Source organism: Cuculus canorus, chromosome 3 (assembly GCF_017976375.1).
Source record: "Cuculus canorus isolate bCucCan1 chromosome 3, bCucCan1.pri, whole genome shotgun sequence".
Classification (NCBI taxonomy): domain Eukaryota; kingdom Metazoa; phylum Chordata; class Aves; order Cuculiformes; family Cuculidae; genus Cuculus; species Cuculus canorus.
Window position 1 is genome coordinate 50,709,285 of NC_071403.1, and position 19,278 is coordinate 50,728,562.

The 19,278-nt window shown below is 38.0% G+C and overlaps 1 protein-coding gene across 2 annotated transcripts in view; it reads left to right on the top strand.

Moving 5' to 3' along the window:
* SYNE1 (spectrin repeat containing nuclear envelope protein 1) overlaps positions 1-19,278 on the top strand; it is a 320,695-nt gene that overhangs the window by 270,963 nt on the left and 30,454 nt on the right. For both annotated transcript variants that reach the window (XM_054062229.1, XM_054062230.1), the window contains 10 exons: positions 2,249-2,411; positions 5,999-6,186; positions 8,196-8,346; positions 10,769-10,951; positions 11,369-11,506; positions 12,245-12,436; positions 13,332-13,665; positions 14,483-14,551; positions 16,502-16,644; positions 17,508-17,634. In XM_054062229.1, the coding sequence (XP_053918204.1) occupies positions 2,249-2,411; positions 5,999-6,186; positions 8,196-8,346; positions 10,769-10,951; positions 11,369-11,506; positions 12,245-12,436; positions 13,332-13,665; positions 14,483-14,551; positions 16,502-16,644; positions 17,508-17,634 (1,688 nt within the window). The remainder of the gene's footprint in view (positions 1-2,248; positions 2,412-5,998; positions 6,187-8,195; positions 8,347-10,768; positions 10,952-11,368; positions 11,507-12,244; positions 12,437-13,331; positions 13,666-14,482; positions 14,552-16,501; positions 16,645-17,507; positions 17,635-19,278) is intronic.

The window sequence follows — 19,278 nt, forward strand, 5'->3', positions numbered from 1 at the left end:
TGGGTGTTATTTTAATATGTCACTTTTTTTTTTCTTTTTCTCTCTTGAGTAACTTAGGTCATGTGACTGAGAAAAATCTATTTAGGCCTAAATTATAAGCCCTTTATCAGGTGTTGCAGGCAAAATGTAGGTAAAATCTGGCATGGAGATTAGGATACTGTACGACTGCAAACAAGAAAAGCCTAGTGTACAGATTGGGCTTGCAAATGATAAGAGTGACATTGCTTCTACACAGGACTGACATAACATTCCAATTCCAGCGTGCCTGCAATGGATCAGCAACATCCAGCGCTGAAAATCTAAGCAGAAAGTAGGCAGGATTTCTTTCCTCTTATTTAATGTCAGAGACTGCAAATCTGTATGTGATGAAGTATATGCAAATCTGTATGTGATCACAGAAAAGTGATAACCAACCTTCTTGCTCACCCTGTGTACAGGTTTCAATTGGTCAAAACCCACAAATGCCTGTATATGTAATGATAGGTGATGAGGAGATGGGGCCCCTAGACACTGTCGGTTCTCCTAGTATCCCTCCAAGGCTAAAACCATAGCTGTGTTTCAGGAAAACCTGGTGATGGGTGTTGGGGCAGTCTTTCAGCACGATTCTGTTGACTTTAGTCCCTTCATAGCCAGATTTTCAAATTCTGCAGATTTTTTTGAATTACTTCAGCATTTTTTTGATCACAACCCTGCAGCTGTTGATCATGAGAATGTAGCGAGGAAGGTGCATTCAAACTCTTCTTAAGTGTGTTTGGTGCTAAAAAGACAGTTTGACCATTTGTGGTCTAAAAAGAGGGCTAGAAAGAAGCAAAAATTTGAAGATTTAACTTTGAAGTTTTTCAAGTGGACATTAAGATCTCTGCATTTCTCTTTGGTAAGAAAAGGACACTCATATTAGACTCTTAATAGTCAGCTTCAACTACTGCTTTAAATATGGAAACACTTGATAATTTTTCTGGTTAGTATTATGGAAAAAAATGTGAATGACTCAGTTTGAATTATGGGATAGTCAGGTGGTATTTGACAAATCTGGCAGTCTTGCATTTTTCAACCTGATTTAGTCAGCCTGTTCCCATCTGTTCTCATCTCTCAAAGCTTCTGATATTGAAACACTTACATAGAAGAGCAATAGAAGCATAAAAGGGAATGTTACTCAAAATTGTTTGTGGTACTACATGAACAGAAAAAAACCCCAAAACCCAAACTTAGAAACAATTTCAGAATCCACTAATGTATGTTATATAATGTGGGAGTAGAAAGGCGGAAATTACTGACAGACGTTTCTGCAGTTGAAACAGGCTAACGGAAAAAATATTGAGGTAGGATTAAGGTTTAGTCAAATTTTCCCCACCCTCTAAGTTTAATGTTTTCTTCAATAAATTAAAAACACTGTTCAATTTCCTGGCCATTGCTGGCACAGCATCTGGGTCTCAAGAAAAGTACTGCTTAGAAATCATCATGCAATTACATTCTGGTTTCATCTGTTTAAATCTGAAGTAGTCCATTAAGACCAAGAACAGCTTAAAGTAGCCCTTGGGATTCCGGAGCTCTTGCTAAATTCTCGTCTGGATTTCTTGCTCTCCAGCTTATTTATTCAAGGACAGGTCTTCACAGTAGAACAGGTTGCCCAGAGAGGTAGGAGAAGCCTCATAACTGGAAATATTCAAGGTCAGGTTGGACAGGCTTCTGAGCAACCTGATCTAGTTGAAGATGTCCCTGTTTAGTGCAGGAGGGTTTGACTTAGGTGAACTTTAAAGGTCCCTTCCAATCCAAACCATTCTATGATTCTTACCGTAGCAGTAGATTAACTTTTAGATATCACAAGAGGGAAAAGGCCTGTTCACTTGGTGCGTTCAACCACCAGCAGTAGTTAAATAGACAAATTATTTCTATTCTAAGAAGGACTGTTGATTTCTGTTGATCAAATACACAACTAAATTACTTAAACTGTTTTGGGGTTCTGGTGTGTGAGAGTTCATTAAAAAAAAAATCATTTTGTAATAAACATTTGACTCAACTGATAAAGGTACGGAAGGTCTGAAAATGTTCTATGGCAGTAGTAAGCTCCTAATTTTTCTTAACTGGAACCTATGGATGCAGGACTACTTGCATATACCTCTGTTACATAATAAGGGAAGACTTCTGAACAGAACTTGCCATCTAAATGAAGTTTCTCTGGAAACCTCCAGAAACAAGTTGTAGAAGTTCTCATTCAGGTTGTACTAATGCTGTTTCTCTTTCATTACAGGGTAAAAAAGTTGAAGGAGACCCTCGTTGCAGTGCAGCAGCTGGATAAAAACATGAGTAGCTTGAGATCTTGGCTTGCCCACATTGAGTCAGAGCTGTCCAAACCTATCGTCTATGAAACTTGTGAGTCTGAGGAGATACAAAGGAAACTAAATGAACAGCAGGTAAAATACAACACATTTATCAGGTGCAAAGTGACATGGGGAGAACCAAAGTAGAGTGTTCTTGGGCTGCCCATACCCAGCTCAATGCTGAGAGGGCATGAGGCAAAGAAGTATTTAAATATCAAGACAAGTGGTGCTTACTGTGTCACTTATAGAGCCTTCTGCTGGCTTTGTCATCGAATCCACCAGGAGGTGATTGACATTTCTGAGAAAGGTAAGGCACCAAGAGACATAAGGTGAATGAGTTATTGCAATTGTTTTTCCTTTGGGGTTTGTGGTTTTTTTGTTTGTTTGAATTGTCTGTTCCCAGAGGCAAAACTGACACCTATTAGACCTTGTAAATTTTGCACATGCTTGAAAATGACAATTTTTTAGCAGCCTTTCTAACTCATTTTTATTTTGCAGCTTGTTTGAGAATCATTTTGCATGCAAAGATGCATGATCTTTACATGTGAAGTTAAAATTGAATGTTTTATAGAACACAAATACTTAATGCAGTGCTATAACAAAATAGCAAACACTGGAATGGGCAGAAAAATGTTAAGTCAACCTTTTTGGTGCCTCAGTGGTGATGAGTTAGATGTTTCTCTGAGTTCTTTCTCTGAGGAGAAAGAAATGTGTGGAAGAAGAGTGCCAGAATGTTTGGGGAATAATTAATTTATGAATCGTACAAACTGGCATTGTGCTCTTTTAAGGTGAGTGTGAGAATGAGACCCAAGAAACCCTCTCAGAGTTTTGATGGCTGCCTAACTTATTTGCTTTATGGCTGTGGAGAACTACTTATTAATATTCTATATGTAGTTTACATAGGAATAATATGTTACACACAAGCATCACTAATAAGTGGTGTTTCTGAGACAATACAGTGCTGGGCAGGGCTAAACATTGCTATCAACAAAGTAGATACTTGAGATTTTTTACTAGTATCCTTCTGCAGGCTTCCCACAGTTTGTCGCAAACATTCCTTATTAGGAATTATTCTAGCATATCTCTGCCTTCTTCTGTTTCCTTGTGGTGATTCCCATGCAATGACACTGTGCAGTGGTACTCTGTAGAAATGTGAGTGGTTTCCTTTGAACTGGAAAGGGAGGAAAAAGTAGAGGTGAATCTCTTCCTGAGAGGGTACCATATTTACAAACTTGATGATTATTTGATTTGATAACACTGCAAGCTGTGGTTGTCATAATAATTAAGAAAATCCACCCATCTTCAGTGTATGACAACCAGTATTTTTCTTAATTGAAGGCTATATCAATATCCACCAGATCTCAGAATTGGCTGTCTTCTCAAGTTTTTAATCCCTCTTATTTGTTCCATTAGTTTTATTATGTTCTTTTCTGTATTTGATCTCCCACTGAGGTCGTTATCTTCCCTGCTTGTACAGCTACCACTTGTTCATATACAAAATTGTGTTACAAGTATTATGCTGTGAAAAAGGAGGGACAAATTCCATTTATGTAACTCTGTTATCTACTTCTCAGCATCTACTTAAGCCAAGAATGGGTTTTGCAGCTTGCTGGTCTCTGTAGTGAAATTAAGATGCAATTAAAGCTGGATATCCTGGGGAAGATAGGGTAACTTTACTGCAGTATTTTCCTAGGATCACTGCATTTCAAAGATCACTTGCTTATTTCCTTTCTAAATCTGCTAGCACTTGAAATGAGGAAAAAGTGGTGTTTGCTTTGGGGTTGATAAAGGAAAAAAAAACCCTGTATGTGACAACAGTACATAGAAGTGATGCTCATTTGTGAACTAACCGAAAGGCTGAATGTTCTCTAATAAACATAGAAAATAAAAAATAGTAAATAAAAAATAGTAAAATCTGAGATTGAAATAAAAGGCAATGGAGAGGTAACAGCCTACACATTGCTTGTAGAAAGATTCTGTACATGAATAAAAGAGTTTAATCATTAGGAACCCCAGGACTACCAACTGGCAGCTCTTACTACCGCTCTACTCCAAAACAGCAGAGAGGAGATAGTGTTACCTGAACTTGCTTAACCTCAAGTCTCATAGCTGTCTGGAGTATATGTTTCATAGAATATTGCATCCATTTATATTATCCGCTCTTATATAATATTTCAGGATGGGTAGAAAAAAGAATAAGCACTTGGACATCATGATGAAAGAGTATTTTAAAAGAAAGTGAAAGTGAAAGAGCTAGTGATGAGGAAGAAAATATTGTGAATTTCCACTTGATTGTCTCATGTAGATGTTCATGAAATAGCATTCTGTTTCATAGATGAGAAGAGGAAATAGATTACTTGGGTCATTAAGTCCAATCCTGGTTATCACAAAAAAGCGGATCAGATGGCTGATACAAGTTGATTTTGCTCCATTTCCAATTCGCTGAGGTTTTTAGATTCTACGTTTAGATCTCATTTTCTGCTGGAAGACATTTTCAGAACAAAATATTGCTAGTTGTAAGAAAAGCTCCTGTGATTAGACCTTAAATGTATGTAGGCACAGTATGCTGACATTGTATTTCCCTTTGCATGTTATAGTTTGCTTCAGTTTCAGATTTATAAAGAGCGATTTATCTCTACGCATCCTCAAGCTACTAAGTTCTAGTAAATAAAATTCCACATCTCTAGCTGTCCTAATAGTTCTTTTCTTCATCTGAATCAAAAGCGAACATAGTATTCTAGATGCAATTTTGGTGTAATCACGTTAGTACTTCATTGTCACTATTGGAATTATGTTGTCTCAGCTTTGTTACTTTCTATCCTAATTTGCCTGTCTAATATTCTGATGAGTCATTGCAAATGTAGACTGAAGTCAAGCAAAGTTTCTTTTTCTTGCACTGATCTGACAGAAATAGCCCATTACTTTTGTGGTTTGTCTTGATTCTGTAGTTCAAAATTAAAGCTGAAATATTGCTTCAAGAAAAAAAACATTATCATCAGTGTAGAACAAGCCATTGCCACCAAGAAGCTGACAGGAGACATAGTACTAATCGTATATAATAAGTGCTAAGACAATGTAAGACATTTTCTTTAGCTGTCCTGAATTTTCCATTTCCAATGGAAATGCTGTAGGATTGGAAAGCTGACAGAAGAAAATTCTGCTACTAGAGATGCACTCTTCAAGATGTGCTGCTGCTGATCTCCATGTCAAACATGCCACTTCGCAGCTAGCTCACCTGGGGAAGAGTGGTTTCACAAGGGGCACTTCCACCAAACCCTCGCCATAGAAAAGAATACATTTTCTTGTCACACTTCTATTACTAACTCCTTCTTTACATTCTCTGTGATAATGGGAAAGGGCTGGGCATAATTCCACCATTTGTAGGTGGTGTTGGTTACACGTATGTGAAAGATACTCAGCTGAGCATGCAGAGTTTTGGCAGTTTGCCCCAGATGGTGGTCTGGTGTTTGTAGTCCTTGGGAGAACTGTGCATGCTGCCAGGTTCTCCCAGCCTCATTGATAATATTGTGACACCACTTGAGCAGATGCAGCCTCTTAATAGGTATTCACTGGATGCTTTTCTCCTGTTTGCGATTTTGTTTTGAATAAGTAGAGGAGAAGTGCATTTGTATTTATGTTCATTTGCAATTTCTCTTAAGAATTATTTTTTTCACCTGCAGGAACTTCAGAGGGACATAGAGAAACACAGCACTGGAGTGGCATCTGTTCTCAATCTGTGTGAAGTGCTGCTACATGACTGCGATGCATGTGCCACAGAAGCAGAGTGTGACTCTATCCAGCAGGCTACGCGTAATTTGGACCGAAGGTGGAGGAACATTTGTGCAATGTCAATGGAAAGGCGACTTAAGTAAGTCTCAAATGCCTACAAATTAACATTACCTTCCACAGGCATATAAAAGGCATAGATACCAATTACCAAAGTTTAGTCACAAAGCCTGCGATCAACTGATGTCTTATTTCCCATGCTTCATAAAAATAATGAGAGATAAACTAGAGAGAATTTAGATGACAGCAGTGACTCCAAGAGATTTAGAAAATGTGACCTAAAAGGGAGAGTTGTAACACTTACGTTTACAATAAAACTACCTAGTCTGGTGGGGAAACTAGTTATCAAGAGGGTGGAATGTAATTGCAGGTGTTAAGGTTTTTATGCACCTAGTATTCCATGACAGTTTCTTTTGTCTGATTACATTTTTTTTTTAACTTGGAAGAGTTTTAGGACTGTACACTCCTGTCGAATTTCCTCATCTGCCCACCTTAACTTTGCTGAGCATGTGTGGTCTGGTTTACTGCACGTGCTTAAACTTTCTACTCCCGTTTAGGGCAGCAGGGGTGATTTCAATAGCCAGAATACTGTAGGCTGGATTGGGATGAAGTTATATACTCTGTGCTGACCAGTAATAGCACATGTTAAACTGTTTGAACTCCTGTGTTTATAAAGAACTTTTCTGTGTGTTTTGAAGTTATGAATTTCTGTGATGTTTACAGAGTCATATCAAGAACTCAAGGTAGAGTTTGACTTTTCAGAATTCTGAATTGAACTTTAGATGATCTTTGGTTTTGTGGGAAATTCTTAACATATTTGGTAAAGATTTCCATTATTTTATGTAAAAAAAAGTGTTGTTTTTAAGTTGTGAGGCTTTATAGTCGCAGATAAGTATCTTTAAGTGTCTTTAAGTAATTTTATACTATTACCACAGTATTTCTTGTGTAGTGTGTGTGTATATATATATATATAAATGCAGCTTTTAAGTTCTATTTTTTGACAAAGTGTGTCTTGAAAATGTACAGGTTCTTCCTACCTTTATGTCCAGCAAATTAATTCAGAACTATTTTAAGTTCTATACAACAATACTTTGAACTCTACTTCACTTTCTTGCAATGTACACATTATGCTATTAGGAGATTTATACCAGTAAGTTAACTAAGCTATCAGTATTTAAGATCTTATTTGTACCAGAAACAGTTATTTGTATTAAAAAACAAGCTTCCAGGTGTCAAACTTTAGGTTAAACAACATATCATCAATAAAACACAAATAGTTTTGGCATGGATCATGTCCTTTTCAGAGCTGCATATCTAAGATTTGGGAAAGATGTGTTCTTTATGTCAAAACAGGCAAGGTTCTGCTGTAACACAACCTGTCCCAAAAAAGATCTTCTTATTTTGAACCAAGTGGTGTTGAAGTTCTTGGGATTTTACTGTCTCAGTATTAAGCCAGTTTAATTTCAGGATCAAGAGTCAGACACTATTTTTGCATATTCAGTTGAAGTAAAATTGTTTTTTAAACACTGGAATGACTTTTAATTTTCTTTTTAATAAAATATTTGTACATTGTATAAAGAGAGATAGCATTTTTCCACTTCTTGCTGAATGCAAAAAAAAAAAAAAGGTGTGTTTGTGTCTCTTTGCAATGCAGAATAATGACTGAGAACTTTAAAATATATACTGAAACATCTTTAACATTCTGCAGGAAATGGTTTTGCAGTTGATGGTGTTGCAGAATTGCTCATCTCTAAAATACTGGCTTAGGTACCTACACTGGACTGTATTTCAGAAGTTACTTAGCATGTGCTTAGATTTTTAGAGCTCCTATTGCATGCTTGTAACTTTCTATTCCAAAATTAGATGCACTAAAAAAAATTGCCATCATCTTATTCTAGTTCAGTCTGGAATGAGCCAGCCTCCCCTGTGGTCTGTTTATCAGCCTGGCTGTCTGAGTTAGATTAAGAGCCAGTTATTGTCTAATACAGCACTTGTTTGCTGTTGTAGGTGATTAGCTAAAAGTACTGTCAGTACTTTAGACCTCGGAGCTTCAGTCTGAGCGTTCCCCTAATTTTCCATTATCTATTACAGAATTGAAGAGACGTGGCGTCTATGGCAAAAATTTTTGGATGATTACTCTAGATTTGAAGACTGGCTAAAAACCTCTGAGAGGACAGCTGCTTTCCCGAGCTCCTCTGGTGTGCTCTACACAGTTGCTAAGGAAGAACTGAAGAAATTTGAGGTGATTTATAATAGTGGAAATTTAATATCTACTGATCACATTACAGCAGCCAGCTGCTGTTCTTCCTTCCCCTACACAAGTCACTCAAGACAGACACAGAATTAATATAGTGGCGTTGATTTTGCAGCTGCCCTCACTGTCAGGTTTCTAGGACAAAAAAACAGTGGAAAGTGGCAACTGAAGATGCTAATAAGCCTACTTTCACTTGCTGTTTATCCACCAAAATTAGATTTCTGAACTTTTTTATTTCTGCAACCTGTCAGTGGGTGCTCCAGACAATTTATAAATCCCCCTTCAGCAAGTTCCTCTTCAAATGCATGCTGCGTGTTTTAGTTTTGATGTTATCCCTCCTATTCTTCCTGTAGCTCTCCGAAACCAGCCTTCTGAACTGATTTCCTGTTTCAGACAATGTTCAATACCACTGTTTTAGATCCTTATGCCTGAAATTTATGTTTGTGCAAGTATTGCTTTATGTCCACATGGTGTCCCCAATGACTTAAAAGATAAGTGCATGCTTAAAAATTGACAAGCTATCGCTTCAGTCAGTGCTTGTTACATAACTCCATTGTGTCTACTACAATGTGATGGCTTGTCTCGTAATTGCAATGGAGTGTATACCCGTGGCTACTCACAGATGAAAATCTACTTGATTTTGTATCTGAATGGGGTATATCAAGGTGAGAGAGAAAATTAATTCTGAAGAAAGAACACAAATTGTTTAGGCAATTCTTTAAAGGATCAGGTGCTGTGAAGTATTTGCTGTGAAGAAGAAATGCGAATTATAACTCACATCCAGTTAATACTTTTTAGTTTAACCGTTAATTAAAAACCATAGACTGTGAAGTGCTGATCCAAGTTTTATAGTTGACGTTCACATTTCTGAATGTACTGGCCAGATTTTGTTGTTAAACACTGCCACACTATTCCGTCACAGTGAAGTAGGCTGTTGTAGTATAAAAATCTTTGCTTTCTGGGCACAAGTACTCTATCTCAGACCTTCTTCCCATTGTTCCTTTATTCAGTGATCAGGATCGAAGGCTCTTGTTTAACAAGTCGCTGCATGAGAAAGAGTACCAAAAATATATCAGTTTATCTTCAATTTTTGCAGCTAATCTGACTTTACCCAAAGTCTGTTTCATTGAACCTCAGCCTTTATAGTGACCTTACCTCTCCTGCAGACTTGCAGAATCTTTACTGGCTACAGTGTCAGCAGGAACCATCTGCGAAGAGAACAGTTTAGCAGCCTCTGCAGAAGCCTGTTTTCCTTGCAGTATGGTTGTGATTTTTCCTTCTTTTTCTTTCTCAGCACGTAATTTCTACAACTACCAAAAAGTGGGAATGCGAATCACAAAAGTTGTGGTGTTCAATTTCATCAGAATTCAGCTAATTCACTGTGAAATTGGCATAAAGTCAGTCACACATACATACTAACTGAAATGGTTTTCTTCTTCAGCTAGACATTTTTTTTTCTAATTTTATCTTCCCGTCTATATACACACTTGAATTTAAAACAAAACAGCAACAAAAAGAGCCCAGCAGACCACGTAAGAACTTCCATTTTTTGAGCACGGAGGTCAGAGAGGGTCACTGCCTTCACTGTACAAAATCAGACTCCTTCTTCTCCATTTCTTTATGGAGGAATGAAAAATGTTTACAGGAAGGGATGCAAGAGATGAAGTCTGAAGGTGCTTTCTCCAGCTTGCTTTGTGATAGCTAGTCACAACATGAAACTCATGGGCTAAGTCACCTGTTTTCTGCTCCCCAGGTGAGTGACTGAGGCTTTTGTAACCGTAGAGAAAGCACTGAAAGTACATGGTGCAACATTTGTGCAGGCATAAGTTGGTATGGGTGTTCATAACATTTTCTTTCCATGAACATTTTAAGACAAAGCTTACTCGTATGACAGTATACTAAAAATAGGTTATTCCTTCAGTACCATTTTTCACTATTTTTGTTAAAACTCAGAATAAACAACTTCTCAAATCTTTTCAATGTTTGCACTTAAGTAAATTCAGTATGCGTAAGGAAATCCAGTGAAGCCACAGGCATCTTGGATTTACGTTCAATTTTTCAAGAAAAAAGTTTCATATTCATTGTTTGTGTTTCTTTTCTCAAATACAAAGGGCATATGATTGACTGGAAAGGGGAGTCTATTTTTTTTGTGCTGATTTTGCCATTGTAAAGACTATTCATGTTGCTATTTCTCATTCAGTAAACTATGTCAGTTTTATAAACTCTTTTTTTCCCTCATTTTAACCAAAAGGCACCCTCTTCGTAGGATAGCCCTTAGGAGCTGTCTGCATCCCTAGCAAAATCTGTCAGTTAGCACAGGTCAGAGTGTAGAAGTAGGGTCATGCTTACATGTGTATCCTGATTTCAGTAATTAAAAATGTGATGATGTCTTTTGTTTATATTGCTTTAGGCCTTCCAGAGACAAGTGCATGAAAGTCTGACTCAGCTGGAACTGATCAATAAACAATATCGCCGCCTGGCCCGAGAGAACCGCACTGACTCTGACTGCAGCCTCAAGCAGATGGTCCATGAGGGGAATCAGAGATGGGACAACTTACAAAAACGAGTTACATCCATCCTGCGCAGACTAAAAGTATTTTTTTTCCCTTTTCCTTCAATTTTGCTACTATATTTATGAATCGAGGGTACTCCAGAAAGCTTCCAGTTTAGTGCATTTGCACACTGCTTTTGAGAGAGTTTCTACCTTTGGAAAAGGAAAGGACCTTATTAGTTCACTTTGATGTAACCAAAGCATGAAGTCTTTAGGGAAATGCCATCTCAAACACCATCTGTTTCGTAGAAGATAGCTTCCACTGGTCAGCTAGTTGCAGCTGAAGATGATGTTACTGAAAAGAAAACCTTAGAAAGCACATAGGAAATGAAAGATGAATGTATACTGAGTTTAGGTTAGGTTTGAAGGGCACAGAAACCATTTCTTCAGAGAATCATTATTGCTGGGGGGTGTTGAGTTGTTTGGTCATTTCATGCCATTCCGTTTTCCATCCCCCAGCATTTTATTGGTCAGCGTGAGGAGTTCGAGACAGCACGTGATAGCATCCTCGTATGGCTAACAGAGATGGACCTGCAGCTGACTAACATTGAGCATTTCTCAGAGTGTGATGTCCAAGCTAAGATAAAGCAACTTAAGGTAAAGAATGATTGAATAGTAACAGCAGAAAGGATAAAAGAAGGGATAAAAAGATTCCTGGTGGGAAAAGAATTTAAGAAACATTGTGTGAAAATGCAACCTGATAAAGTTCCTTACTTGCACACTGAGATTTCACCCATAGAATTTTTGGGCTATGTCAGGTTTAAATATATGCTTTTCTGCCAGACTGAAAGATCTTTGCACTGTGAAAAAATTGAAAAAAAAATCCAAGGGTGATATCCTCCGTTTCCTAATCAAAAGAAGAAATTTCGGTAAACATTGTTAATGTCAAGTCTTGATTATTGCCATTATTGCCATTATTGCGTGGCACCTAAGAATTATTACATTTGTCAAGCATTTCTGCATCAGAAAAATCATTATCTGGAGAGAAAAATATCAAATGTCTTGTTACCCAAAATTCCAGTGTGCTAGCTTTAGCATTTCTGTTGATTCTAGGCATTTGGTTGTGGATACGTCTTTTTTAGAGAAGAGCTTTCTTTCCAAATACAACAATTGAGGAATGAGATGGTAAACCATAAAGTATCACTGGTTTTGTCTAGAAAGGTGGTGGAATGCTAAATTTAATTGCTCGTTGTTGCTCATGCCACAATATTTGGAATGATCCCTGTTTTTTACTCACACCACTTTTGCTGAAAAACTCTAAGACGTGAATCCTTATTTGCTTAGGTTGTTGTAATATTAATATAATTGATAAACCATACCTTTTCTTTTATCTAGGCTTTCCAGCAAGAAATCCTATTGAACAACAACAAAATTGAGCAGATAATTGTACAGGGTGAGCAACTCATTGAGAAAAGTGAGCCCATGGATGCAGCTGTCATTGAAGAAGAATTAGATGAGCTACGTCGTTACTGCCAAGAGGTCTTTGGACGTGTTGAACGCTATCACAGGAAACTCATCCGCCTTCCTGTGTGTATACTTACATGCATACTTATTTGTTTGATTTGTTGCCATTTTACAAGTGTGAGAATAAGGACAGAGAAAGATGTTGAAATGAACTAACATGTAACTTCTGCAACTTTCCAAAAATCCTGTGGTTTAATTTTATTACAACCCTGACCATCTGCTTCCCTTCATTATATGCTATTTATGTCTTGTTCAGAGAGCAAACTCAGCAACTCTAGAATTTCTGCAAGTAATCATGAAAAGCCATGCAAACTGGAGATTTATAAAACTTTATTAATGAGGATAGCAGTGTGGTATTGGTCATGAGAACATCTCCCTGTTCTGTCAGGTAGTTCCACTGGAAGCTTATTGAGTTCTATTTTGTTTAAATACAATGCTAAAATGATTCTTCCCATGAGAAGAGACATAAATTTGTCTACAGAACTGAACACAGCTGAATAAGTGAGAGCAAAATGATTTTTGGTAGCTCAAGTCCTACTGAAGGGAAGGCACAAACCCCAGGGTTTTCCAAATATGAAAGAATATAATGAGAATAATCATCATGGTAAAGGTCACTTCTGCTTCCTATGACTTGATTTCAGGTTTTTCTTTAACTTGATGTCTGCATTGCAGTGGCATCAGTAAAAAAAAATGGAGAGATTTGCTTGATGTTGGACTTTGTGTCTTATAAATGAGCTGGAATTATGAACTTTCTTTTATAACTGAGCTGGAATTATGAACTTTCTTTTTGCTTTGTTTTCTACCCCTTAAAATCATGAAAGGGAAGTGCAAAGCAATCAAAATGGAAGCTACATCAGTCTGATTGTTGCCTAATGCTACTTTATTTCACTGACCGAGGCTGACCATGCAGTGCCTCTGCACATTTCATTGATCAGTTCTCTTTGCGTTATGCTTCTAGCTAACAGATGACGAACATGACCTCTCTGACAAAGAGGTGGATCTGGATGAATCAGGAGATCTCTCTGACGTACACTGGCATGAGAAATCTATGGACAACATTCTCTCCCCGCACCCCTCTTCCAACCTTTCGCTGCCTCTTTCCCAGCCGGTGAGAAGTGAGCGATCAGGACGAGACACCCCTGCAAGTGTGGACTCCATTCCCCTGGAGTGGGATCATGATTATGACCTTAGTAGAGACCTGGAGACAGCTGTTTCACGGGCACTGCATTCTGAGGAGGAAGACAGAGCACAAGAGAAGGACTTCTACTTGAGAGGAGCAGCTGGTATAGCAGGTATGGTGGCAAATTGTGTGTCCTGTTCTCTCCTTGTAAAACTAAGGAAATGTTAGTTACATGTGTGGTTGCTCGGCCAAGATGCTCATGGAAAAGTATTTAAATAGCCCCTGAAGATTTCAAATAGCTTTCTCTAAGTGATCCAAATGGCTCTCTGGCCTTAGACAGAGTGCTGGACATTCCTGGATGACTACAGCTTTGGAAAATCACAAAGGCATATATGATATGACAGGGAATTGGCCGTGTCTCTCTGCCTGTGGACTGCCAGATGGGGTCATCTGTAACAACAATGTGTCATAAGTTATTCTGACTAGAAGAAACAATACTGGATATGGCAAGAAGTGCAGAACAAACTGATGAAGAAATGTTGGGGGAGAGATCCGCAGACAAAATCATCAAGTGCTTAATTAAATCTTAACTTGGTCCCTACCCAGGCAAGACTCCAGCAATTAAGTGTTTAGCCTGAGATGGGTTCTTGGGTCTTGATCTCCAGCACCTTTTTAAGTATGTGTGCTTTGTGTAATAAATCTTAATGAGTTGAAATACCCAAATGCAGCAGTTTTGGGGAAAGACATGTTGGTATATTACAGTCTGATCTTGTGGCTGTCTTTTGGTTTCCAGGTCATTGCTCTGATAAGAGTACAGTTTGCCTGGTTACTTCATTGCAGGCTCCCTGTGTTTCAGTCTTTTTTCCTTCTCCAGAAAGTGTGTTCGCTATTGGAACTGTTTATACATTCCACACCAGGAAAAGGACTCGTACTATAACGAAGCAGCCACTGCTGAGCTGTCAATTTAGACTGTGCTTTTATTTTTTCAGATGTAGAGATCCCTGAAACTCTTGAGGCCTATGTAACACTCACAGAAAACGCACTCAAAACTGTCTCTGGTAGGCATCAAAAAGGAAGAAGTGTAACCAGATACAAAAACCATGGTGCACAAGCATAATTTTTTCTCTTCTCTTAGCATCTGCTCTACTTTTCACAACTTACAAGATCAATATTTCTTTTGTGGCAGAATTAACATATTAACGTAGAAGTATCCTGCTTTACTACCACGCTTGAAGGTATTATTAGGTGCATAGATGAAACAATGATGTTTAAAGTATTGGCCTTCCCACCTCAGCTAACTAGACTAAACTCATCAGTAGGTTAGTCTAATCAGTCTTTTCTCCCAAGTCCCTCAACAAGACCATTTCTGAGAGAACAGGGGTTTAAATCTTTACAAAGATTTAAGGCAGAAGGGAAAGATATAGAGCAAAACCTTATTTTTCAGTGTTGCACTTATTTTTTTTTTTTTAACACAGCCACAGCTTGGATTATTGCTTAGGTATAAACTTCTACATTAGTTGTTGTTTGATGTAACAGCAATGCCAAGGTGAGGTACTGTAGTCTTAATGTCTTTACTTGTTCTTTTATGCTGGAAGATCAATGCTTTTTCAAGTTGCATTTTTATACAAGATTAAACCTACTGTTTCATTTGTTAGATAATTCTCCCAGAGGGATTACATGCGGTTATAAATACTTTCATAATTTTACAGTTTTCCTGTTTTGGAATAATGACCTAATTGCAAATCTGAAATATCAAACATTTAAAACTTCAGCGTCTGTGGCACAGACCTTAGATTCACTGTCCATTTTTTTTTCCCCAAAATTAGTGAAATAATATTAAGATTGATTAAGAGTATAAATAATAGCAGTACATATAGAAAAATGTGTGTGATTTTCTGACCTGTAAACCCGTGAACATTTTGAAAGTACTGAGGGAAAATTAATAGTGAGCATTTTGTTCTGTCCATTTGGAGTGAGGTGGTGTTTCGTATGAAAAAAGGTTAACCATCCAAGAGGCTGCCTTTTCTATAATTAGGTGGACAGAAAGGTTCTCTTGTCTTTATGAATAAATTCAAACTGTCTTTGTAAATAGATGGAAATCAGGTACAGTGATAGAATATGGATTAGAGGTATCTCTAATGTGGTCATTTCGGCTACAGCTTTCTTCAGATTATTATTGGCTGTAGCTAACTCATATCATGGAATCCATTTGACCTCTCTAATGAAAATGCAAGTTAGTTCTCCTTCAAAAACATTGGTATGAGTTCCAGATGGCTTGGATGAATAATACCATCTTGTAGATATGTTAAACATAATTTTTGTTAAACACAATTTTTGTTAAACACCTAATTGGAAAAAATACTATAAATTTTGATGCTTCATGTGGTTGCCTGAATCAGTCATGTCCGACTTGAGAGTATAATTATAACAGTTTTGCTTTGTGTTTATATAATGCTGTTAATCTTCAAAATTGTGTACAAATCAGATCCTTTCACATACATCCTCAAAATTTCATTTTTTTAATGGAGAGAAGTATACAAAGAGACATTAGGAGAAATTGAATTTTAACATGGACTTGGATCAGGAGTTCAGGATACAAGGTTTCATTTTAAAGTGTTTCTGAAAGAGAGTAAGGCATTCCCCAAAATCAGTGAGGTTAGAGCATGCTTTCCCGTGAAGTTTCCCTTTCAGAGAGGTAAGGAATTCTCTGAGGGAAAAGTAACTTCAGAATAGTTTGCAAGCCTACTTTAAGCTGTGTACTCTTTGATATTATTCTTATGGCAAGCGTCTTCAGTCTTACAGTTATCTGTCCGCTGAAGTTTGCTAACACTCTCTAATACATATAGTTATCAGTTTGCTTTGACATTGTACCACTCATACTGCTGCAGTCACATTTCTGCTTTACTGTCTAATCTAGATGGTATCCTGATATTTATTCTGCCTGAACAAAAGATTTAAAACATTTTGGAAAAACTTAAGTGACAGTCAGTTTTTGGTTTTTGGTACAGGAGACCCTGGTGCCCTGGAAGCACATATGCGACAGCTGGACAAGGCTTTAGACACCAGTCGTTTCCAAATACAGCAAACAGAAAATATCATCCGCAGCAAAACGCCTACAGGACCAGAGCTGGATTCCAGTTACAAAGGATATGTGCGTGTCTTTTGGAGGACAACTTGAATAAACACTCCAAGATTAGATTTGCTATTGAAAGAAATATAACTGTTTCAACAAAGCAATTATATTACTGCTGCTCAGAATTACTCACTCATATGGTTGCTACCCTTAATGAACAATGATGTGTAGTTATTAATGTGTTTACGATAGCACATAACAGTAACATGACTCTCAATAACATGAACCTCAGGAATTTAGTTTCCTATTACAAATTTTCAGGTGTCCAAAAGTGCTTACTCAGAGGTATTTTTATCCATCTAATTATGATATACCTGTTTAAAATTCCTCTGCTTTTAAAAACAGACTTTACAGCATGATGCACAGTATTCATCTAGATGATGAATTATAAGCACATGCTATGTAAGCAAGGTTTCATATATGGAATCTGTGATTTAAAAGTTGACATATTTTTAAAGAGGGTTTCGAGAAGAAAAATCTCTCTAAATCATTAAAATAATTTCATTACTGACAGAATTGAAAGATTAACTGCTTGAATGCATAGTAATATTTCCACACTTATGTTTATTTTCTTTATCACATCTTCTAGTGTCTTTGCTGTAGCATTTTAACACTTAGGGCAGATGGCACCTAAAGTAATCCATCACGATTTGGCACATTGGCACTGAATTATTTCTATTTAGTCTGAATTTAGGCTTTAAGCCTCTATTGTCTCCATATAGATTTATTTGATAGTATCAGGACAGACTGTAAAAGTAATAGATTTTTATCTTCATACTTAGACTTGCTTTTGGAAAATTTCAGAAATTGCATTGTAATTTGCGTTTTCCATGCAATTAGTCCTGTGCAGTGCATATTGATATATTTGTTTCTTAACACAGATGAAGCTTCTAGGTGAGTGCAGTGGAAGCATAGACTCAGTAAAAAGACTTGGATACAAATTGAAGGAGGAAGAAGAAAAATTATCTGGACTTATTAACCTGAACAGTACTGAAACGCAAACAGCTGGTAAGTAACATTTAGTTCTTTGAAGGAAACCAATTATGACATGTAGCAAACAAGCAAAGTTTTCCTGAATAAATACTTCGTATTATTTACTGACGTATATATTTACGTGATTCTGTTACCATTTCTGTCTAACATCTCTTAATAGGAATAGTAAGAAATAGTATTCCTTGTATGTGCCCTATAAAGAGATTAGGCATACAAATTTGTTTTAAGAACCCCTTCATATTATGAGACATAGAATCATAGAATCACTAGCTTGGAAAGGACCCAATGGATCATTGAGTCCAACCATTCCTAACAGTCCCTAAACCATGCCCCTTAGCACCTCTTCCACCCATCCCTTAAACACCTCCCTGGGCAGCCTGTTCCAGTGCCCAATGACCCTTTCCATGAAAATTTTTTTCCTCATATCCAGCCTGAACCTCCCCTGTCACTTGGGAGAAGAGGCCAGCTCCCTCCTCTCCACAACCTCTTTTCAGGTAGTTGTAGAGAGCAATAAGGTCTCCCCTCAGACTCCTCCAGGCTAAACAACCCCAGCTCTCTCAGCTGCTCCTCATAAGACTTGTTCTCCAGCCCCCTCACCAGCTTCATTGCTCTTCTCTGGACATGCTCCAGAGCCCCAACATCCTTCTTGGAGTGAGGGGCCCAGAACTGAACACAGTATTTGAGGTGCGGTCTCACCAGTGCCGAGTACAGAGGGAGAATAACCTCCCTGGACCTGCTGGTCACACTGTTTCTGATACAAGCCAAGATGCCATTGGCCTTCTTGGCCACCTGGGCACATTGCTGGCTCATGTTCATTCATCTGTCAACCAACACCCCCAGGTCCTTCTCCTCCAGGCAGCTTTCTAGCCAGACTTCTCCTGGTCTGTAGCACTGCACAGGGTTGTTGTGCCCCAAGTGCAGGACCCGGCATTTGGCCTTGTTAAACCTCATGCCATTGGCCTCAGCCCAGCGGTCCAGCCTGTTCAGATCCCTTTGCAGAGCCTCCCTACCCTCCAGCAGATCCACTCTTACACCCAGCTTAGTGTCATCTGCAAACTTGCTGAGGGTGCACTCAATGCCTTCATCCAGGTCATTGATAAAGACATTGAACAGGGCTGGACCCAGTACCGAGCCCTGGGGAACCCCACTTGTGACTGGCCTCCAGCTGGAGTTAACTCCATTTACCACCACTCTCTGGGCCCGGCCATCCAACCAGTTTTCAACCTAGGAGAGTGTGCGCCTGTCCAGGCCAGAGGCTGACAGTTTCTGAAGGAGAATGCTGTGAGAAACTGTGTCAAAGGCTTTACTGAAGTCCAAAGACATAACCTAATTAAGCCTTTCTGAAACTCCCTGTTGAGCTGAGAAGAGGTTGCTTGTGTTGCTGTACAAAACATGTAAGTCAGGATTCATTTCTTCTGTTAGCTTTCACTTCTAATATTATCTGTCTACAGTATTGAAATCTATATTCACCTGGTGGAAGTATTCATCTGACTAATTTTAAGCATCAGCTGTAGAACAGGACATATTGCATTGTAGAAACGTGGATTTTTTTTCCAGAGCCTGTATAGGCAGTCTCCATTCTTAGCCTGGCAAGATATGCTACCAATGCATTCTGTTTTATTTAGATGTAAAAAAAAAAAATAAATCGATGGAATAATA